The sequence below is a fragment of the Gallinula chloropus genome, assembly GCF_964237585.1.
Source record: "Gallinula chloropus genome assembly, chromosome: 5".
Taxonomy (NCBI): Eukaryota; Metazoa; Chordata; class Aves; order Gruiformes; family Rallidae; genus Gallinula; species Gallinula chloropus.
Genome location: NC_140090.1, coordinates 63269513 through 63288724, shown reverse-complemented (window position 1 = coordinate 63288724; position 19212 = coordinate 63269513). Strand labels below are relative to the sequence as shown.

Genomic DNA, 19212 nt, shown 5'->3' with positions numbered 1-19212 from the left:
TGTAGACCCTCTGATGTTACAGAGTCACCCTTAGTCTTACGGGCAATGTGTAAAGTAAAACTTGTATGTGGTGTATATACTGGGTACCTGTCTTTTTAATTTCATAAGAAAGATTTTGTCTTCCACAGAAGGCATCGACTTAGGAAGCACTCTGAAGTCAGTGCCATTGCTTTCTGCACAGCTCTACACCATTCCTTTTCAACAAGAGAGGAACTGATATTAGACCTGTCCAGAGAAAATCTCATAAGACTCACCTGAAAATGGTCCCAGTCTCCACGGGTTTTGACACGGACACGGAAAGATATATCATCGTTTTGCATAGTGTGAATTCTCATCTGTCACATTAAAGAACTTGAAGGTTGGTCCAGATTGTATAGAAGTGAACCACATCACCATGTCATGTCACTGTTACACCTTATGTCCTAGCAAGCAACACTGGAGAGAGCCATTGGGATGATCAGTGGAAGGAGCCAGGCTTCCCTTCCCCACTGCACGGCTGCCTAACTCAGTAAGAGATCTTTCACATAAAGCCTTCCCCATGCACGATGATTTTCCCATGTGTGATACCTTGCTGTTCACTGGTACTGGCGCCAGAGAAGGGGAGCAGCATCAGGGGCAGGTTGCCTTTGACATAGCTTCTCTGATCACTAGTCTGTAATTTTAATTTGGGGCTGCAGAGAATTACAGCCTTGGTGTTTGTTTACTAGAAATTAAAATCAAAGCCAGAGCTAGATAATTGCTTTGAGCAAACTGACTTCTGTATGTGGTACAACAGTTGACAAGTACAAGTGGGTGAAATTATAAACACTGGGTGTCTCTACATACAGGGTGTGCACACACAACCCTCAACTCACAATGGCTGTTTTTTCACTTAGACAACGAGTCACCTGTGAGCGAAATTGGGGCAAGATTCCTTTTCAGAATCACATAGTTTCAGCCACTAATCTCTCTGATGGGTTTTTGCTGTTGTTGTTGTTTGATTATTTTTAATTTTTGGCCACTGCTATCTCTGGGACACTGGACAAAGAAGATGAGTGTAGCAAGACAAGGAGGTATGGGGGATGCCAGTAATCAGTCCATGGATCCATCAACAGAATGTTACCAAACATGGCTTTTAGTGCTCTTTGAGATGACTTTAGGCATCCTGCCTACCTCTGGGATTTGCCCCAGGCTTTGTGTGTATTTCTTTTTGCTGATCCTGTTCCTTGCTGGATCATGTCTGGAGTGTGGGAAGCGTTTTATCATTATCTGTTAAAGATCACTGTATTTATAAAAATATTAGTAAATAATGAAGACTAGATTTGCAGGTATCCTTCTCTTGGTTTATGCAAAACAGGATCCAGATTTTCAGATGTAGAAGACAACTTCCTTCTGTTATGACTGATGGATGCAAGTGGTAAAATTTGTAAAGATCTGTTGTATGCAAAATTTTGCATACATTAGCTGAACATTATAGGGAAAAAAAAAGGAAAAAAGTGGGAGGTTGTTTACAAGAGGAATTCTGAACAGTTTTCCCTTCCGCAGGTGATGCAGACTTGCCAGTTCTCTGCATTCAAAGCCATGCACAAGCTCTCCACCATCACTAGGAGCTTCCGGTTTTCAAGATTTTTCTCTATGACTAAGACATCTTTTTGAACAGGAGCTGAGAGTCTGACATCCTCACATAACTACAGAAGCAGGAATTTTAAATGAAAATACAACAATAAAATGCCTTTCAATAAAACCTTAGTAAAATTATTAATTTATAATACCATTATAATTTAAATTATTGCTTTTCATAGGTACTACAAGCATGGAAAGTATGAGTACAAGTACATAGTTTGATATTATTCTTGGACTTCAGAATAATTGACAGGTAATTTCATAATTTTTTAATCTAGTTCTTTGAAGTTGTGTGTATTAGATTCTGGTGTTTCTTTCTTTTCCCCATTACTGATATATTTGTTTTTAGTATTAATTCTAGTGGTAAAGCTACCTTATGCCCAGACTTACATATAACAAGCCACTTGACTTGCACAGATCTGTACAACACAAACTGAGTGTCTGTGTGCAACAGAAGAGCACGTGCTGCAGAAATTAGCTCTGTTAGCAATGCTAATCCCAGAGGGCTGGCTGCCTTTGAAACATGAAATGCACAATGCATCAGCTACCCAGCATGCACACATGCATTTTTGTCTGGGAAATCACAGTCAGAAATAGTGTAACTGCTCCTAATTGGAGACAATTATCCTCATATTTCCCACAAAACAATGTGGATTTACCAGAGTGACACAAAGAGAAATAGCAGGCTCTTATTGTGCAATGCATATTTGTTGTGTTTATTACTAATAGATAGGGGAGGTCATCTAGGATGAACCTGGTTTACTAAATGCACTAATAGCATGAAGAGGTGTGGTATCTCCTATATGAGCTAAGGAAAAGCTGTTTAGCTGCAACTGTGGTGCTATAAGAATGTGACAGTCCCATACACACCCTTGTGCACCATGTCTCTGAGTCCCATTTAGTGATCTCCATATGCACTGAGGTGGTTCCCATTGTCCTTCTGTTCCTCCCATGAAACCACACAGCTAGAAGCAGTGTATTGCACAATGTTTCCAAATCACCTCAGAATGAAAAAGCTGGTGGAAAAGTTATACAGGGCAATTAATTACTGTGTATCCACATTTGCTTATGTTTGCTATATGCTGGCGTTTTTTCATTCTGCCTTCACAGAATCATAGAATCATAGAATGGTCTGGGTTGGAAGGGACCCCAAGGATCACAGAGCTCCAACCCCTCTGCCACAGGCAGGCACACCAACCTCCAGCCTGGATCTACACAAGGTTGCCCAGGGCCCCATCCAACCTGGCCTTGAACACCTCCAGGGACGCGGCATCCACCACCTCTCTGGGCAGCCTGTTCCAGCACCTCACCATTCTCTCTGTAAAAAACTTCCCCCTAATATCTAATCTAAACCTTCCTTCCTTTAGCTCTAATCCATTCCCCCTTTTCCTGCCATTGTCTACCCTTTTAAAAAGTTGATTCCCCTCCTGCTGTATGTTCCCTTCAGGTACTGGAAGGCTGCAATGAGCTCCCCCCGCAGCCTTCTCCAGGCTGAACAAACCCAGCTCCCCCAGCCTCTCTTCATAGGGGAGTTGGTCCAGCCCTCTAATCATCTTTGTGGCCCTCCTCTGAACCCTCTCCAACAGTTCTACATCTTTCTTGTATTGCAGGCCCCAGACCTGGACATAGGACTCCAGATGGGGCCTCACGAGTGCAGAGTAGAGAGGGACAATCCCCTCCCTGTCCCTGCTGGCCACCCCTCATCTGCCTTCTGGAACTACTCCTAATGTGCGACAAATCCATTTCTAAACTCAGCTATATGTTGCCATACTTCTGCTCAGAAAGAATGAAACAAATCTTCGTTTACCCTCTCCTTGTCAGGAGGTGAGGCCAGCTCCTAACCTAGCCAGTCTCCTGTCCCTTGTCAACTCTTTTGAACTGCATTCTTCTTTGCAGTCCTGTCAAAGTCCTCTACTTCCACTGATTTCTTACATGTCCCTCAACACCTCCTGTTCCTTGTGGTTGCTTTTCATTTTAGTATCTTGTGTCTTCTTACCTATCTGCCATTTTTCAGTTCATCCTCTCATAAATTCCCCCTGTTTCTCAGCTTTCCTATGCACAATTTTCTATTCTGCCTTCATGGTCCTCATATGCATTTTTTTGCCTTATTGCTGTTTCTTTTCTGTCCACCATACATAGCATCAAGTGCTAAGGTATATCATCACCCTAGCTGAAATCTCAGTGCTTCTAGTCATGGAATTTCTTTTACTAAACTGGATCTGAAGAAGTAACATTTTAATGTCATACCATTGGTATCTTTCTCCAGACCATGCAGCAGTTGGCACGGCCTTTTTCAGTTTAGAGCAGGCACAAAGGAACGTAGGACAAATGTACATTTGAGAAATCATGGTCATTTTAAAACAGAATCATTAACTTACCTTTAGACTTCAGCCCCTGTTCATTCATGAACAGCCCTTAGCAATTCCACTTCTCTGTTAGTGGCAGTTTGAATTACACCTACATCGGAATTATATTAGCTGAAGCCGTTCCTTTCCATTCCAGTCAAGTCTACTCTAATCTAGCCCATTCCATCTACTCTATTCCGTGACCCATGTATACTGAAACTCAATACATTTCTCTTATAGAAGAGACTAGAATGCAATCTGTTGTCTCAGGTCTTTTTCTGAATATAAGGCATGTACAGTAGATGTGAGTTCTGAAGTTGCCCGTAAAATCTTCCTGACTGTTTTTCATACACATCCATTGGAGAGAGATTCATCTGATGTGGCAGAGTAAATTTATAGGCTTGTAAACTGAGAGGTCTGTTAAAGTTTCTCATGACTATTTTGAATAAATCAGATTTTAAACATGATTAGATAGATCAAATTAACTATAAACCACAGCATAGTAAAGCAGAAAATCTATTTGGCTTTAGTGCAATTTCTTCTTAGCAACTCTCCTGTGCAGGTATTGAGCCATATACACACCTACTTGGCTCCATAAGAAAATTTTCAAAGACGTCAGACATTTTCCTAAAAGGATAGAAGAAGGAAAAATATTATTAATGAAGATTTCTTTCATCTTAGTAACATTATTGTTTTATTATCATCTGAATGCCAGTAGCATGGGAGGTATGGTCTTATAAAAAAATTGTTTAAGGCATTTCCTAAGCTGATTTTTCTAACACTTTTTTGTAATTTTTTACTGACTTAGCTGCTTGTGGGGCAATAACTCCAATTATTCACTTTGTCAGTAAAACCACTGAGTAACAAAACTCAGGTTTAGCATGGTAGCTCCATGCAGCCCTTTTCTGAAAACACAGTGTTCACTATCAATGGAGTAACTCAAACATGTGGTACTGTTTCAGGAAAGAGCAACGCTGTAATTAATGGGTTTGGGGCATTCTTAATTGTAGCTGCAGGACACAAAGCAAAAAATATTTTGCCATTTTGTGTCAGCTTTTCCATGATGGAAAGTGCTAAGTGGAAAACAAAGACATACAGTACCAGCAACCTTATGAATAAGATAATTTGTATTTATAGCTATCTGATAAATACATTATCAGAGGGAGTATGTTGTGCTTTATTTGCAGTTTTGATTCAGAAGGAATCACCTTGAATGTGGCAATGTCTGTGCCTGTGACTAGTAGTTGGAAGTGAAGAAATCATAAAACAAGTTATCATGGGGTTGATAAAATAACTATAGCGTAAATGTGAGAGCCTAGTACTGGATAAGAGCCAGGAGAAATAACGACAACAGCAGAGCCTTCACCATTTCCAAATCAGTCAGCAACAATTTGTCTGTAATTTCCTTCCTACAGCACTTCCACATGAGAGATGTTGACAGTAAGATTGTCATATTTTTACACTGCAACCACATGCAGTCCCAATGTGAAACACATAACATGTTTACTGCTGGAGAAGACACTTTGATTTCCATTTACACAGCTGATGATGTCTTCTGAGCTTGCAGATGCTTACATGCTGAGAGGGAATAATAATTAGTTTGAGAGGGAAAAGATGGAGTTCACTTGCATGTCTGGGCCTGAGTTTTTTGAGGGGAAGTTCTAATTCCCTTCCCAAGCTCTTTCCCTTGAGAACCTCCCCAGTCAAGCTTCCTTGCCACTAATGTATGCCCAGAGAAGAGCCTCAGGTTGCCTGGCCCACCTGACTTCTCCCATCTGATCTGGGAACATGGAAAGGATCAGATGGGATGTGACTGCTTCATCAGACTTGGAGGCATGCTTGTTCCCATGCCGGTGACTGTCTTCTCAGTAGGCACAACAGTGAACAAGATAACCAGTAACCTGGACAAAGCTTTCCCACACTAAAATGGAGAAATGTAGTGCTACTATATCAAACCGAAAAGTGATGTCACTATACCAAATCACCCCTGAGAATTCTACTTGAATGCGGCCAAGAGAGTAACCAATATAGAAGAGCTTCTTCAGCTCAGTTTTGTGCACAGTAAAGCTCTTCTGTTTTCTCTTGCTGTTGAAGGAAGTAATACAGTCTAGCACAAATCATTACTGAGAAAACAAACTTGCTTTTTTTAAGGTGTGAAATTTTTAACATACCAGCATGCATCAAAAGTTGGAAGGTAAGGTGTTCCCAAAAAGCAACAGAACTACTTGACATGTTAGTTCAGGCTGCCATATAATCTCTTTTAACCAGGCTTGTCGCCTGTTGCTGTTGCCTTCTTTCCTTCCAGGCACTATTTGGTAGGTGTTATCTCCCTCTGCAGTGTCGAAAGCTTCACCCAAATCAGAAGCTGCAAGCATGGCTCCAAGGAGAGCAAGCATAGCTATGTGGGCAGTGCACCAGTCAGGGAGCAGTGTGCCAGCAGGGAGCTGGGCATTGATAAGAAAGGTTGGGCTCTTTGAAGTACCGAACCCAGCCCCTCTTACAGGGAGTTTTGGACAGGGAGACAGTGGAAGAAGAGTTAGTACAGGGAGGAACTGTGCAGTCATGTCACAGTATGTATAATTTTGTTTTAACATGGATTTATCAGGATATTCCCTTTTAAATAGCTCTTCTGAACAAGGCCAGCTCTAGGGTGGAAAAGGTTGGGATGAAGGAGAGGCTGGGCAGAAGGAAGAGATGAAAGTGGGATGGGGATTAGTGTTTAAGATGTTGTTCACAGCTTCCTCCTGTGCTGTATGAAGTCCCCTGTAGGTACCAGGTGGGGTGAGAAGGAGATGCCAGGAAACATTACTCTTCCTTTTTATTTTTTCTTTTTTTTTCCTCCTATTTGAAATATGGATTCCCTCCTTAGTCTATTCCCAAAGCCTTGGATTGGAAAATGAGGTTCCTGATGTTTTGTATAGAGCCTCAAAACACAATCCAATAAAGTCACACACTGAGTGAATAGCTGCCTAGAATTAGTTTCCTAAAGGTACCTTAATCATTCACTAGGATATAAGCTAAGTACCAGTTGTACACATACTGACATATGACAGCTGGAAGCCAGATTCCTGCTTTTGCCCACACCATGCCAAGCACATAAGGGAGCTGGCAGCTCTGAGGAATCCCAGGAAGGCTTGGTACTTGGTTTCTGGTTCCTGCAACCTCCTGTACAATACAAAATTCAGGAATACAGCCAAAAGAGAACCTGCATTTCTGGTCCAGCACAGGAGAGAATCTCCTGAATGGGACAGGAGAAGGTGGAGGGCTTAGGCGTGGTAGGGCTGCAGGTGCGTGAGCATGCAGCTTTTATAATCAAGCAGAGACAGGTCCTCTCCTGCATGTGAATATGACTCAGTATCCAGTTAGGAGCCACCCATGGCTGTACCAGTGTTTGCTACTGCTGCAAGTGTTGCACATGCAGGTACAAGCTGGGCATTTCTGATTTCACATAGTGACACCACAGAAAGAGAACACTTTTCTTTAAAAATGTACCTTATTTTCCTAACACTGCTGTCATATGGGTAAAACATCCATATCCATGTCTTGAACAGGGAGCAGTGCTCAGAGAAACGGGGGCCCAGGATCCCTGGAAGAGTTAAGGAGTTTGGAGGGTGAATGTCTAAGCATGTGAATGGGCAGGTAATGTACCTGCTGTCAGGCCTGTACAACAGTTACTCATACTAGTGTGCACTGGAGGCAGAGAGGAGTTGTAACTGAAATCTACTTTTACCTTCACATACAACTTAAAGTAGTGTAGTTCTTTGCAACATACTAGTTCACTAAGTTGTAATGGTGGCTGTCCAGTGGCATTGTAGAGTGCACATGTACATGCAAAGTAGGAATGTTTTTCCTGATAAAGGGAAATCTTTAGAGGAAACTTTGAAGAAATTTCTGCCAGGATTACCTCACAGAGTTTCACCTTACACGTGTATTTCTTTGGAATGATTCATCTTGTTTGCTTTCAGTATATGCTCAGCTCTAGCTCAGTGATTTAATCTCACTGGTTTAGCTGTATCCTGAATTAACTGTAATGTAGACAAAAATTATATAGCAGTGTTCATGTGGTGCTGTGTAGGTTTACAGTTCAGGCAGCTCAAATTCAGATATCACTGCATTGCACAATTAATAATGCTTTTTCTTTTCCTGAAAGGATCTTTTCTCTTCAGCATGTCTGGTGCTTTCAGTAGGCCCTGCGATGCCCCTCACAGCTGGATATAGGGAGAGGGGCCAACACAGAATTGCACACTTGAGCAAACAATCTCTGAGCCTTCTGCAAAGTCATCTGACACCCCCTGAGGCTGAACATTTCCTTTGCACTGGGATTTTAAAGAAAGCCTGAGGCGGCATTTCGTTAAGCAGGTGAGCTGCTCTAACAGCTTGCTGCCTCTGAAAGGGGTGCTTTTATCGCCCATTCCCTTCATTTTGTGGCTGGCCCTTCCTTCATTAATTTATTTGGTTCATTATCCCAGAAGACAGACACCCTCTTTCTTTTTCCTAATTATTTTTCCTCTGGTCTAATGAGTTTTGTCAGCTGGTGGAGCTGGCAGACAGCACTAGGAGTGGGATGAGTGGTGAGGAGCAGAGCAGGGGATGTACAAACAGACTCCTTGCTGCTGTTTGGGCCACAGCTCAGCTGCCTCTGGAGCATCTTGCCCTCAGCTCTGTGGTCCCAACACTTCCCTGGCACTGCTGCAGGCTCTTGGCAGACTCCAGGGTGAGTCAGCCATGGGCCTTAACTGAACAGGCAATTTAATACCACAAAAAAGACGAGCAGCTTCTTTCCAGCCTTCATCTCCTGAGCCAGCTAACTATAGGGTTGGAGAAGAGCCAGGCCAACACAAGGGAACCAGTAACCTGTTCAATGCTGTCTCCAGGAAGGCTGAGCAACCACCTCACCTGTAGCTAGCCACAGTCTTGCTTCCTAAGGGAAACCTACAACAGGTTTTCCAAAGATGAGCCTAAACCCTGAAATACCTAATTCTGTAGATTCTAATGATTCCAAACTCATCTTATGCATTTCACAGTGCAATGAAATTTGTCCCCTGCACACACTTCAAGGTACCTCAGGTGCTCTCATGGCATTGCTTCTCCCCTTGTCACTTGGCCCTGCCACACCACAGGTGGGAAGCATGGTGCTGTTAGAGTAAGGGCTGAAGGGTGAGGTGTTGCAGAGCAGCTGTTGCCACACAGGCTGCCCTGCACCTTTACACAAACCTTATCTCCGTGTGTGATTAGTTATGCAATGTTCAAAGAGCCCTGGATGAAGCAGAAAGCTGAGCTTGCTAATAAGAGCAGGTTTAATTACAGAGTTCAAGTCAGGGTGCCAGCTCTGAGCACAGCTTTTTGGGGCAGAATTGGCATAGGTGGGTACCCTGCTAGCATTGCTGGGTCAGGACCTTTGTTGGTGCAGGTATGCTGTTTGGTCACCAACTTTATAGGAAAATAACTTTATTTTTTAATGTAATGAATACATGAGGGTGGAACTGAGCTGGATCCTGGGCTTGCTGCTATTAGATATGCAGCCTTAGGCTGTAAATGGGTACAATTTTCTGAAGACATTTTTGCAGGTACAAAACCTCCCTAAAGGCAGATGTGTACGTGACACTTGCAATTATGGGATGGAGGGTTAATTTGTGCAGCAAGAAGGAAAAGGTCTCTAATCCGTGTATCGTGTTTACAACAGATTGATGCCAGCTATCACTTAAAATGTTGGTGATGCAACAAAAAACTTTTTGTTCGTGTCTGGTTGTAGGAATGACAAGTGTTTGCAGCTGTTCATAAGCTGCTCTTATGGACAGAGTTTTCACTATCAAACAGAAGCAGTCAAATATTCTGAGTTGATATTTTCTCCCTTCTTCCCCATCCATCTCTCAAATTAGGAGTCACTTAAAAATAATTTATTAAAAAGTAGCACTGAGTTCTTATCTAAATTACCTTCTGATTTTTGAATGCTTACACTTCACATTTTCACACTTCAAACTACACTGGTGTTTGTAACTCAGAGAGCTGAGCCTTTAAAAAGAAGAAATAATGTATTTCCAAGAAAAAATGTTAGCCCCACTGGCTTCTACTTTATAAATAGTCTAGCAGATCTCAGGGATCTTCTCTCCTTACCACCACCTCACCCCAGTGCTGCGTGTCTGGGCTTAGAGCAGTTACACCTCTTCATCTCAGCAGTAGTGACAGTGTGACTCATGTCCCATGTCTGAGAAAACCCAGTCACCTGAGCTCTTTCCCATGTTTGGCCAGAATTGTTGCCTGACACTGACGAGAGGGTCTTGGCGATGGTATCTGCAGGCACAGATGGCATTTCCACCTGGAAGCAGAAAGTCTTAGTCCTCAAGTGGGAGAGAGACAGGGGAATGAGTTGAACAGGAAAGAAATGTCTGATTGTAAGTGAACAGTCTTCAAAGGGCAGAAAGTGTGGTAGGATTAAGCCAGAGGTGAAAGGTTGAGGGAAGAGCTGACATGGAGGGGACTGGTGAGAGACTGTTGTAACTTTATTATTGCCGTTGCCCTGTGGAGCCCAAATAACACGCACAGGGAGTTACACGTGGTGTGTGGTGCTGAACCTTGTGACCTGAGCTGCTACATCATCCCAAAGCTCTTCTGACTCAAGAGGTCTGCCTAGGCAGGGGACACAAGTGATCCCAGTGGTCCTCCTTGCTCCTGTGTAGGTGTCCCCAAGGCCAGAGGTGATTTCTCTGCTAGGCTCAGCACACGTCTTAGGAGAGGGAGGGCACATAGCAGGTGCTAGCCCCAGGGGTGTGTTTGGTCTCAACCCACCTCTGAAATGATGTTTCAGATGCCCTGGATCTGCTGCAGTCAGTGCAGGTGCTGTGAGGGAACCTACAGGCTGTGGTGCCCTGTGCTGGATGTGTCCCAGGCGTGAGCAATTCCATACACAGCAAGGGCAGGAGGGAGACAACTGCCTGCAGCAGAGGCTGCTCTGGGAGGATGGCAGTCTGCCCTCCTCCTATCTGCAGCCACCTCATGTTGGGCACACGCTATGGCTGTGATGTTAGGCAGGAGCAGCCACTGTGATTTGCATTGCCATAACAGAGGGGTGACCCACAAGTGAGGCTATGGGAGCAGAAACCTTACTGTCCTGGCACTACCCTGGCTGAACCACCACCCGTCCCCGGGGCACAGCACTGCAGGGGCTGGGGACCACTACTGGGCCTGGCATCTGGGACCGTGTAGTGCAGACAGCCCTTTGAAAAGGGGGTAGCATAGTTGTCACCCTGGAGGCAGGGAGGGCAAGAAGGGCCACCCTTCAGGGCTCCCTGTCTGCTTGAGTGGCAGGGAGAGATGCCAGCAGCAGGGATAGCCCATCCGCCCTGTCCTTGTTCTGCTGAGGGCTTAAAAGAGGCCCGTGGAGCTGAGGGGAGCAAGGATGACAGGGGCATCAGGTGAGGTGAGGATGGGTGTAGTGTCCGACGTGGTCTCTTCAGCCTCACTCTCCATGTCCTCCAAGCTCTCACTGACAGAAGGGATGATCTGCACCACCTTCTCCTGGAAGTGCACTTGCTTGCGTGGGGCTGGTGGGGCCTCTGGTTGGGCCAGAGCTGCAGGGGCCGGGCTTCTGTCCTTGCTGCCCTTTAAGATGCTCTTCATGTGGCCCAGCAGTGAGCGGTGCTGCTCCCTCTGGGCCCCGTGGAAGGTGTAGGTCTGCTCAGTGTCACCAGCGATGGTCGGGGCTGCCACAGTGGCTGAAGGGTCCACGTACTGGCCCGCCTGGAGATGTGTCTCTTTGTGCCCTGGGCTCTTCCTCCTCTTGCTCAGTAAGAAGTAGGCCAGAGCAGTGAGCACCAGCATGGACCCTGGGGAGAAGGCCATGCTGTCTGAGGATAGTGGCAAAGTAAAGAGCTTGCTGAACAGTGCTTGGTCCTGCTAGATTACTGGTCCCCACACATCTATACCCCGCACATTCCCACCCTCTCTGGCCCCTGACAGATCATGCTCCTCTTCTATCTGCACTGCTCCCCACCCCTGCATGGGCTCCTCACCAGGGATGGTGACATGCCAGACGAGGACAGGATGCAGGAAACAAGCCACCGACAGCAATGTGTACCCCAGGAATTTCTGGAAGCTCCCTGGGCGTCTGGCTCGCTTCCAGCAGGTCTGTGCCAGGGAGTCAGGCTCATATCTGGGCAGAGAAACAGAGGTCCTTGTGGGATGTGGCACCAAAATCATGGCAAAAAGATTTGGACTTAACAATGACCCATTTAAAGGTTTAGATCCTCACTCTGGCTTGACAGGAAACTACTGTGTTGTTCAGGGAAGGTAAGCAAAGCCTGAGCCACCCCATGGGGGCAAGAGGCCAGGGGCTACATGTGCCAGAAGTCAGCATCTGACACCATCTCTCCTTGGTGTGTTTGCCCACCTGGCAACTAGCTGAGCGCTTGTTAGCTGTAGTGAGGCATTGCCTCCAAGCTATCAGGGCTTTTGAATTTATGCTAAAAGACAGCAGAAATGCTCAGCCTCTGAGAAGGACATAAGGATTTTCTACATTCTAACTTAAGCTTCTGTGCTGTCTCTGGAAAGGAGATACAGCTCACCCTGGGGATCTGTTCCTTCCATCAACCCCGGTCTGCTGTAGGGCTTCATACTGTGTGTTAAGCAGATGCTGCAGGCAGACCAGGATTTGCCATGATGATGCTCAGCAAATTATTGCACAAGCTTGGGTTAAAAGATAGGTTTAGCTAGCTGTGGACATGGTCACACTTACCTCCCTGCTGCCTGAGTGCACTTGCCGTGGTAGGAAGGGCAGGACCTTTGGTTTGACATTTGTAGCTTAGGTCTGATGTTGCCTGTCAGGGGCAAATTGCCTTAGGGAAGTCCCATCAAGGCTGGAGAAGACTGAACAGTATCTACTCACGTGAAGCACATCTCCAGGAGCAAACTGATAAAGAAGAAGCCTTCACAGATAGTAACCGCAACCCCTGAAAAACTGAAAGGTGGAGCTGTCAGAAGGACAGGGCTGTGCTTGAGTATGCTCTCTGGGGGCAGAAGGGGCATGGAGCACTAGGATTTACTATCTAGACCACAGCAGTCTGTGTGCTGGAGTCTGAACATCCGCTGCTCAGTTGATTGTGCAGGAGAGCTCAAAGCCATTCTGCCCCCAGGGGGGTGAACTTGCAGCTAGTGTCACCTCTGTCCTGCCTGAGTCTGCAGGAGCATGGGTGATGCTGTAGCATCACTTTCTCTAACAGTTTACTTATCTGAAACCTAGAGATGGAGATCTGAATTCCCGAAATCCTTGGGCGCCACTCCCTGCTGCTGTTGGGGTCTAATCTGGTGCTACATAGGGTGGAGGGGTCATGTCACCTCCACCTGCTCTGATTTCAAGGGGAAAAATACTCACAGCAGATAGAAAGCCAGGCTTTTGAACTGTCCTCGCTGTAGAGTTTCTACGCCCACACCGATCAGCACTAGAAAAAGAAGGCAGGAAAGATGATGACTGCAGGGTTTGTTCCTGACTCTCCAGTGCCACACCAGCTCCCAGGATCCGTGCCCTGGTTTCTGCAGGGGCTGGCAAGGCTGCTCCTCCCATGATGTGCAGCAGGCTAGGACTGCAGCACTAGTGACTCACGCTGACGCACCAACCCAGGGTGGGTCAGAGCTGAACGCTGGCTTTGACATACAGCCCAGAAACCCATCCCTGGCACAGAAGCCTTGTCACTGCATGGGCTGGGGAGAAACGCTCTGGGGATACCAGCTGGCCTTGGACAGACAGGGGAGGTGAGCAGCTTGTCCTGTGCCCTTTCCAGCCCCTGCCACACTGCTCCATACCAGCAGCCACCGGAACTTCCCTCCCACTGCCCCATCCACCTCTGGCCCCTCCTGGCCTGGGGATCTTTCTGCCCAGGTCCTTCCAGCACCTGCCAGACTGACTTCCCTGCCTTCCCTGCTTGCCCAGACCTGCTGCACCAAACATGTGGCTGCAGGGCAGCAGCAGGACAGAGGAACTGTGCCAGCTGCCTTCCCAAAGGGCTGTAGCCATGGCATCAACGTCCTTTGCTAGCCAAACAGAAAAACATATAATAGAAGCAGATTAAAAACAAGGAATAAACATCCACTCAGTGCCCTGGCCAGCACAGCACACTGGGGAGTCAGTTTAAAGGGGATTAAAAGTATTAGCAAGGTTGAAAACTTCCCCGGACTAACCACTGGGGGCAAATAGCTTCAGGGTATGGAAAATTTCCTTCAACAACCTTCATTTCTCAGCAAGACTATTTCCAAAATGGTGCAAAAATGAAGTGCCTCACACCAGCTGTGGCAAGTTGGCTGGTCTGTGAGCAGTTGGTCATGCTGTGCAAGTGCCTGTGGCATGGAGCTGAGCGGAGCCTAGGTCTCATGGCCAAGGCATTGCTCCAGGCAGCCACCGCACTCCTGTCCCTGCTTGATGTCTCCACATCTCAAGGAGCAGTCCCTGCCCATTCACTGGTGCTCAGGGGGTTCATTGCTGGTTCATGCCCAATGCATGCTTTCCAAGGCTTGAGAAGAGGTTGACTTCATTTATCTGAGCTGTGGTTTGCTGCAGCTGGAGAAGAGTACCAGGCTCCCAAACAAGGATGCAGATCAGTGTCTATCAAGCCCATGAGGCTGGTCAATGCTGAGAGTCTGTGCCTGAGCATAGCACTCCCATCCAGGCTGAACAAAGCCCCTCTCGGGTCTCCTTGTGTCACTGGCAGCTGCTGGCCCCTGTCAGCTGGGGGAACAGAGGGGGCCACGCACCACCCTCCTCCATGGAGGCTGCCTCTCCAGCCCCAAGCAGAGGCACAGGGAAACCACTCTCATCAGAGGGCTGTGAAACTGTGTGAGCTGTATAATCCTACATGCACAGTATTGTTCTTCCTTTGCTATCTTGTGACAAAGAAGCCTTCTTGACAATCTTCCCTATAAATGTGGAATTCATTCACTCATTTCCTGCGGATGAATAATGAATTGAACAGCTCGGCTGTTACGCACGAGTCTCTGCACTGGATGGGAAGGTTCCCTGATTTTGCACAGCTTCTGGTTTATACACAAAGCTGTTTGGATGAAGAATCTGGGAGAAGAAAAGCACTGTTTCTAAGGTGTTTGTTTGGATTAGTTGCTGCCTTGATTTGGATCTTATCCAGACCATGTGGCTAAAGGCACATGATTAGGAATTAAATGGTTGAAAGCATGAGAATTAAGAAATAAGAAGGACTCTCTCCCTAGATGCAGAAATCACAAGGCCTAAAATCTCTCAACTACAGAGATGTCCCGAACACTGCAGCAAATTATGGGGCTGTTTGATAACTCCGTTAACTCGCCATGAGGCTCTGCCAACAGGAGAGCTGTCTGATTTCCTACACACAGAAACCCTGTACCCCACCATTACAGACCCACTCCCAAGAGCCTGGGGGAAGGGGAGGTTTATATTAGATGGGCAACCTTTTACATTTGCATGCAGCTTATGGAGCTGGCCAGGCCTTCTCGGAATCAATTAGTGAAGCTGATGCACTCTTCTCTCCCTTTCATATGTTTTGGTTTTTTTAAACAAAACCCATGGGAATCTCTTCTGCATGGTTTCCATTTCATGCAAAAACCTCATACACCTCATCAGGCACTAAACACTGCATCAAGCTGTTTTCTTACTCCTCTGAGACACACAGAGGAATAAAACGCAGGCACCTCCCACCCTTCACTGGCCTTTTGGGAAAGTCAGGTGATACTGGGGATGCATCAGAGCTATGGAAAAGCACAGAGATCAGCAGTGCAGCTGTCTAAGCTCTGTGATGCTTAGCAGAGAGATGACAGCACTGATCATTTCAAGAAGGCTACAGAAAGAGGTACAGACTATGCAAAACGATGAAAAAAAAAAGCAAGCAGGAGAGAGAGACTACATTCTACTAAGACACTCCCAAATTATAAGATACTTTCAATTTAGCTGTTCTAGCTTTAGTTTCCCCATGGCAACAAGCTCATATTTTCTCCCAGGAAGATCTCTCCCTGGAACTTTAAGAGAGAATATGACCAGCATGGGGTCACATGGGCCCAAGGGGGATGGGGATGGAGAAAGGAAGAGATTTGCATTTACTGGTTAAAGCTATGTCCCAGCTCCTATCTGTTGCAGTCTCATCATGCTGTGCACTTATCTACTGGGAGTTTGTATGAACTCAGAGACTCAAATCTCTGCCTGTTATCAGACCTTTAAAGCACATTCCAGAGGACAGCCTCCAGCATCCCAGCTGGGCTTCAGGTGTCCTTGGGGCCCTGTGGTCTCTTCAACTGACCTGTGTGCTTTCTACTTTGCCCCTGACTTGAACGAAGTGTCTATCATGTTTGTCTGCAGCTGATAAAGGAAATAAAGAGGTAGGAGGGCCTGCTGCGACCTACTCTGCTGTGTCTGAAATCCAAAATTCCCTGGGATTGGACACAAGAACCACAGGCACCACCTCAAGTCACCTCTCACCGGAAACCTCTGGTTCACACCTCCAGCCTTTAGCCAAATGAAGTGCTTTGATATCTGCTTTCCTAATAGGGAAACTGAGGCAGGGAGCAATGCCTGTCCTGTACCAGCAAGTCAGCGGGAGTGCCAGAATGAACCCACGAGCCCTCTGTGTCAGCTGTTTCCTATATCTCACCAAGAGATTTCCCCTGTCAGAGTGTTATTCATCACAGCTCAGGCCTTCTGAGTGAGATGCTGTGCCTGAGACAGCTGGCTCAAAACACCTGCATTTCATAAGAAACCAAATGCTCGTGTGTTTCCCAAACCCAAAGGACACCAGTCCCATACAGCTTCTGACAGCAGGTGAGAGGATGCAGCTAACCAGGTGGGTGATTCATGATGTTTGTACTGCACCTCTAACCTGAATGGCTTCCTGACCCTGCCCTGATGGGAAGCTAGAGGCAGAGCAGCACTGTGTCAGGAGCTGTGCCACCATGGCTGGGAACTATCCATACCTGGCACAGGACAACTTGCTGCACACAGCTCAAGTTGCTCCTTCTTCACTTTTACATCCCACAGAGCAGCCTGGCAGTTTTGCACAGCCATGAGTATTTTGCTTTTCAGCCTCATTCACATCCTGCCTCTGCCCACGTCTGTTTTACAAGAAGATAATTTAGTTTTCTTTTCCATTTGTGCTTTAGCTTGTTCTCTGCCATACTTAGTGCTGGCCCTTCCTTTCTCATGTCTCATTGTGCCTCCCACCGACTTTGGAAAGAGCAAGGCCAGGCACCCAGCACTCTCCCTCCCTGGGTCCCAGAGCAAAAGTGAGCCAGTTTCCTTCCTCATAGGATGGGGCAGTGGCTGCACCAGACCAAAGGCAGGGAGACAGCTCAGGGGTCCCAGCACCCACTCAGTGCCTTTTAGTGCCAAATAAAAAGAGAGATCACTCTTACCTGCTGCGGTGGAGATGCCCAGCAATCGGCAAGTGTACTCCAGGGCACTCCAAAACGCCTTGTACTGCATGGCGAAGAGATGAAGACCAACCAGGCACAAACTCCTTTTCAGAACTCTCGCCTCAAGCGTAGCCCAGCAGCTCCCAGATGCAGAATGAGCCTCCTGTGCCCAGGACCAAATGCCCTTCCTGAAGGAAAGAGCAATGTGTGCAGGACCAGCCACCTCTGCCGGGCCTCCTGGGGGACGGTGGTCGGAGAGTGAGTTGCCACTACAGAGAACCAGTCAGGACCGCTTCCCGCTGCTCCCGTGGGAGACCTGGCCTTTTCCTGCTTGCTTGCCGGTTCCTTGTGTTGCTGGCCCAGTGGTGATTAATGACTGGTGTGTGGGGTTGCAGCTTTGGGAGCATTTGCACCCGGGTGCACGGCTTTTCCTGCTCTGGAGGAGGAGGCTCTAGAAGCCCAAGCTGATTAAATGCATGTGAAGTCATTAGTGCTGTGCGGCTCCCGGCAGGTTAACCATTTGTGAGGATGCGATGTTTGCTCTTGGCAAGACAGGGGCATGTTTCTGGCAGGTCGAGGGGCTCCCAGGGCACCCCACCCCTGATGGCAGCTGAGTTCCCCACCATGTCTGCTCCTCACTATGCAGGTTTTTCCAGGCTCTGACTAGTAGGGCTTGGGCAGCATCTGGGCTGATGTGCAACCACAGGACATCAGATCTATTCCCAAAGGTCCTACAGACCCAGGCCAACCATAGCAGGGGAGATGTGTACTTCTTTTCTTGGGTACGTTAGTGAAATGTATTTCTGTGTCACCAGAGCTGTTTGAATGGTACTGGAGTCATACGAGTGTTCTGACATGGGGGACAGGGTGAGTATGTACTCTGACCTCTTCGGTAGACAGCTTGGGGGTCCTTGGCTTGTCTCTGCAGGACACAACACCTCTGGAAAGGGGCAGCCCTAGGCATGTCTGAAGGTCAAGGTGGGACAGCACTGCCCTGAACCCTGTCCCCACATGCCTCTATGCTTGAACATGGCGCATCTCACTAGGGGTCCCCACCTGCTGCTGCCCAGGGAAGAGGCAGTGTCGGCAGCAGTGCCTGGTCATTGCAGCCCCAGTGGGAGGGGTGTGTGAGCAGTGCAGTCCCGGCAGGTAGCATGGAGGTCTGGTGCTGCAGGGCTGCGGGTGCACAGGTCAACTTCTGCTGTGGCAGGTGTCAGGCGAGTCCCTGCAGCCCCTGCCCCTGCCGTGCTTGCTGTGAACCCAGCAGCAGGGTGGGCAAGGGGTGAGTGGATCAGGCTCAGCTCACCCACACGCAGCCCTGCAGGGAGGTGTCAACTGGCTGAGCCCATCTCCTGTGATCTCTTCTCACCTACCTGAGAACACAAAGATGAACCTGACTAGTTTTGTGTTGTACTGATGTGTCCTAGGGGTAGAACTAACTTGGTCCAAGGGCACAGTGACAGCTTTCCTGCCACAGGATTTTGGCCTGTATTTCAGGCTGGAATTTTCCCAGGACAGTCAAACGCCTGAGCTGATGAAATAAGTCCCTAATTCCCAAAGTAACTTCAGAGAGCATTTTTTTCTGAACACTTACTAGGTGGTGTGTGTCAGGGATTTTGAAGCAGGAAATGCTGACAAGGTCTGAGGACAAAGCACGTTTTTCATGTGAACACTTTCCACCAGACAGGGCTTTCAGAGCATCCTGGGGGGCAGTGCTGAATGGTGCAGACCCAACATGTGTCTCTCTCTTTCAGCACTGGCATTTCATCTGGGTGTTCCCCTTTCCTCTTCTTCTCTCACAGCACCACGGGTGTTTGAAGCAACTACGGGTATTCCACAGCTGATGACTCAGCAGTGCATCAAAACTCCCTTATCAAGCAAGGCACAAAGA

At 47.2% G+C, this 19212-nt stretch overlaps 1 protein-coding gene across 1 annotated transcript; it reads right to left on the bottom strand.

The window, feature by feature from the left end:
- Positions 1-11309: 11309 nt before the first annotated feature.
- Positions 11310-17391, bottom strand: TMEM72 (transmembrane protein 72; the record flags this gene model as incomplete). The annotated part of the gene is made up of 5 exons (XM_084265192.1): positions 11310-11770; positions 11957-12096; positions 12829-12900; positions 13315-13381; positions 17322-17391. The coding sequence occupies 5 exons, from the start codon at positions 17389-17391 to the stop codon at positions 11310-11312; spliced, it is 810 nt and encodes a 269-aa protein (XP_084121318.1).
- Positions 17392-19212: the final 1821 nt, after the last annotated feature.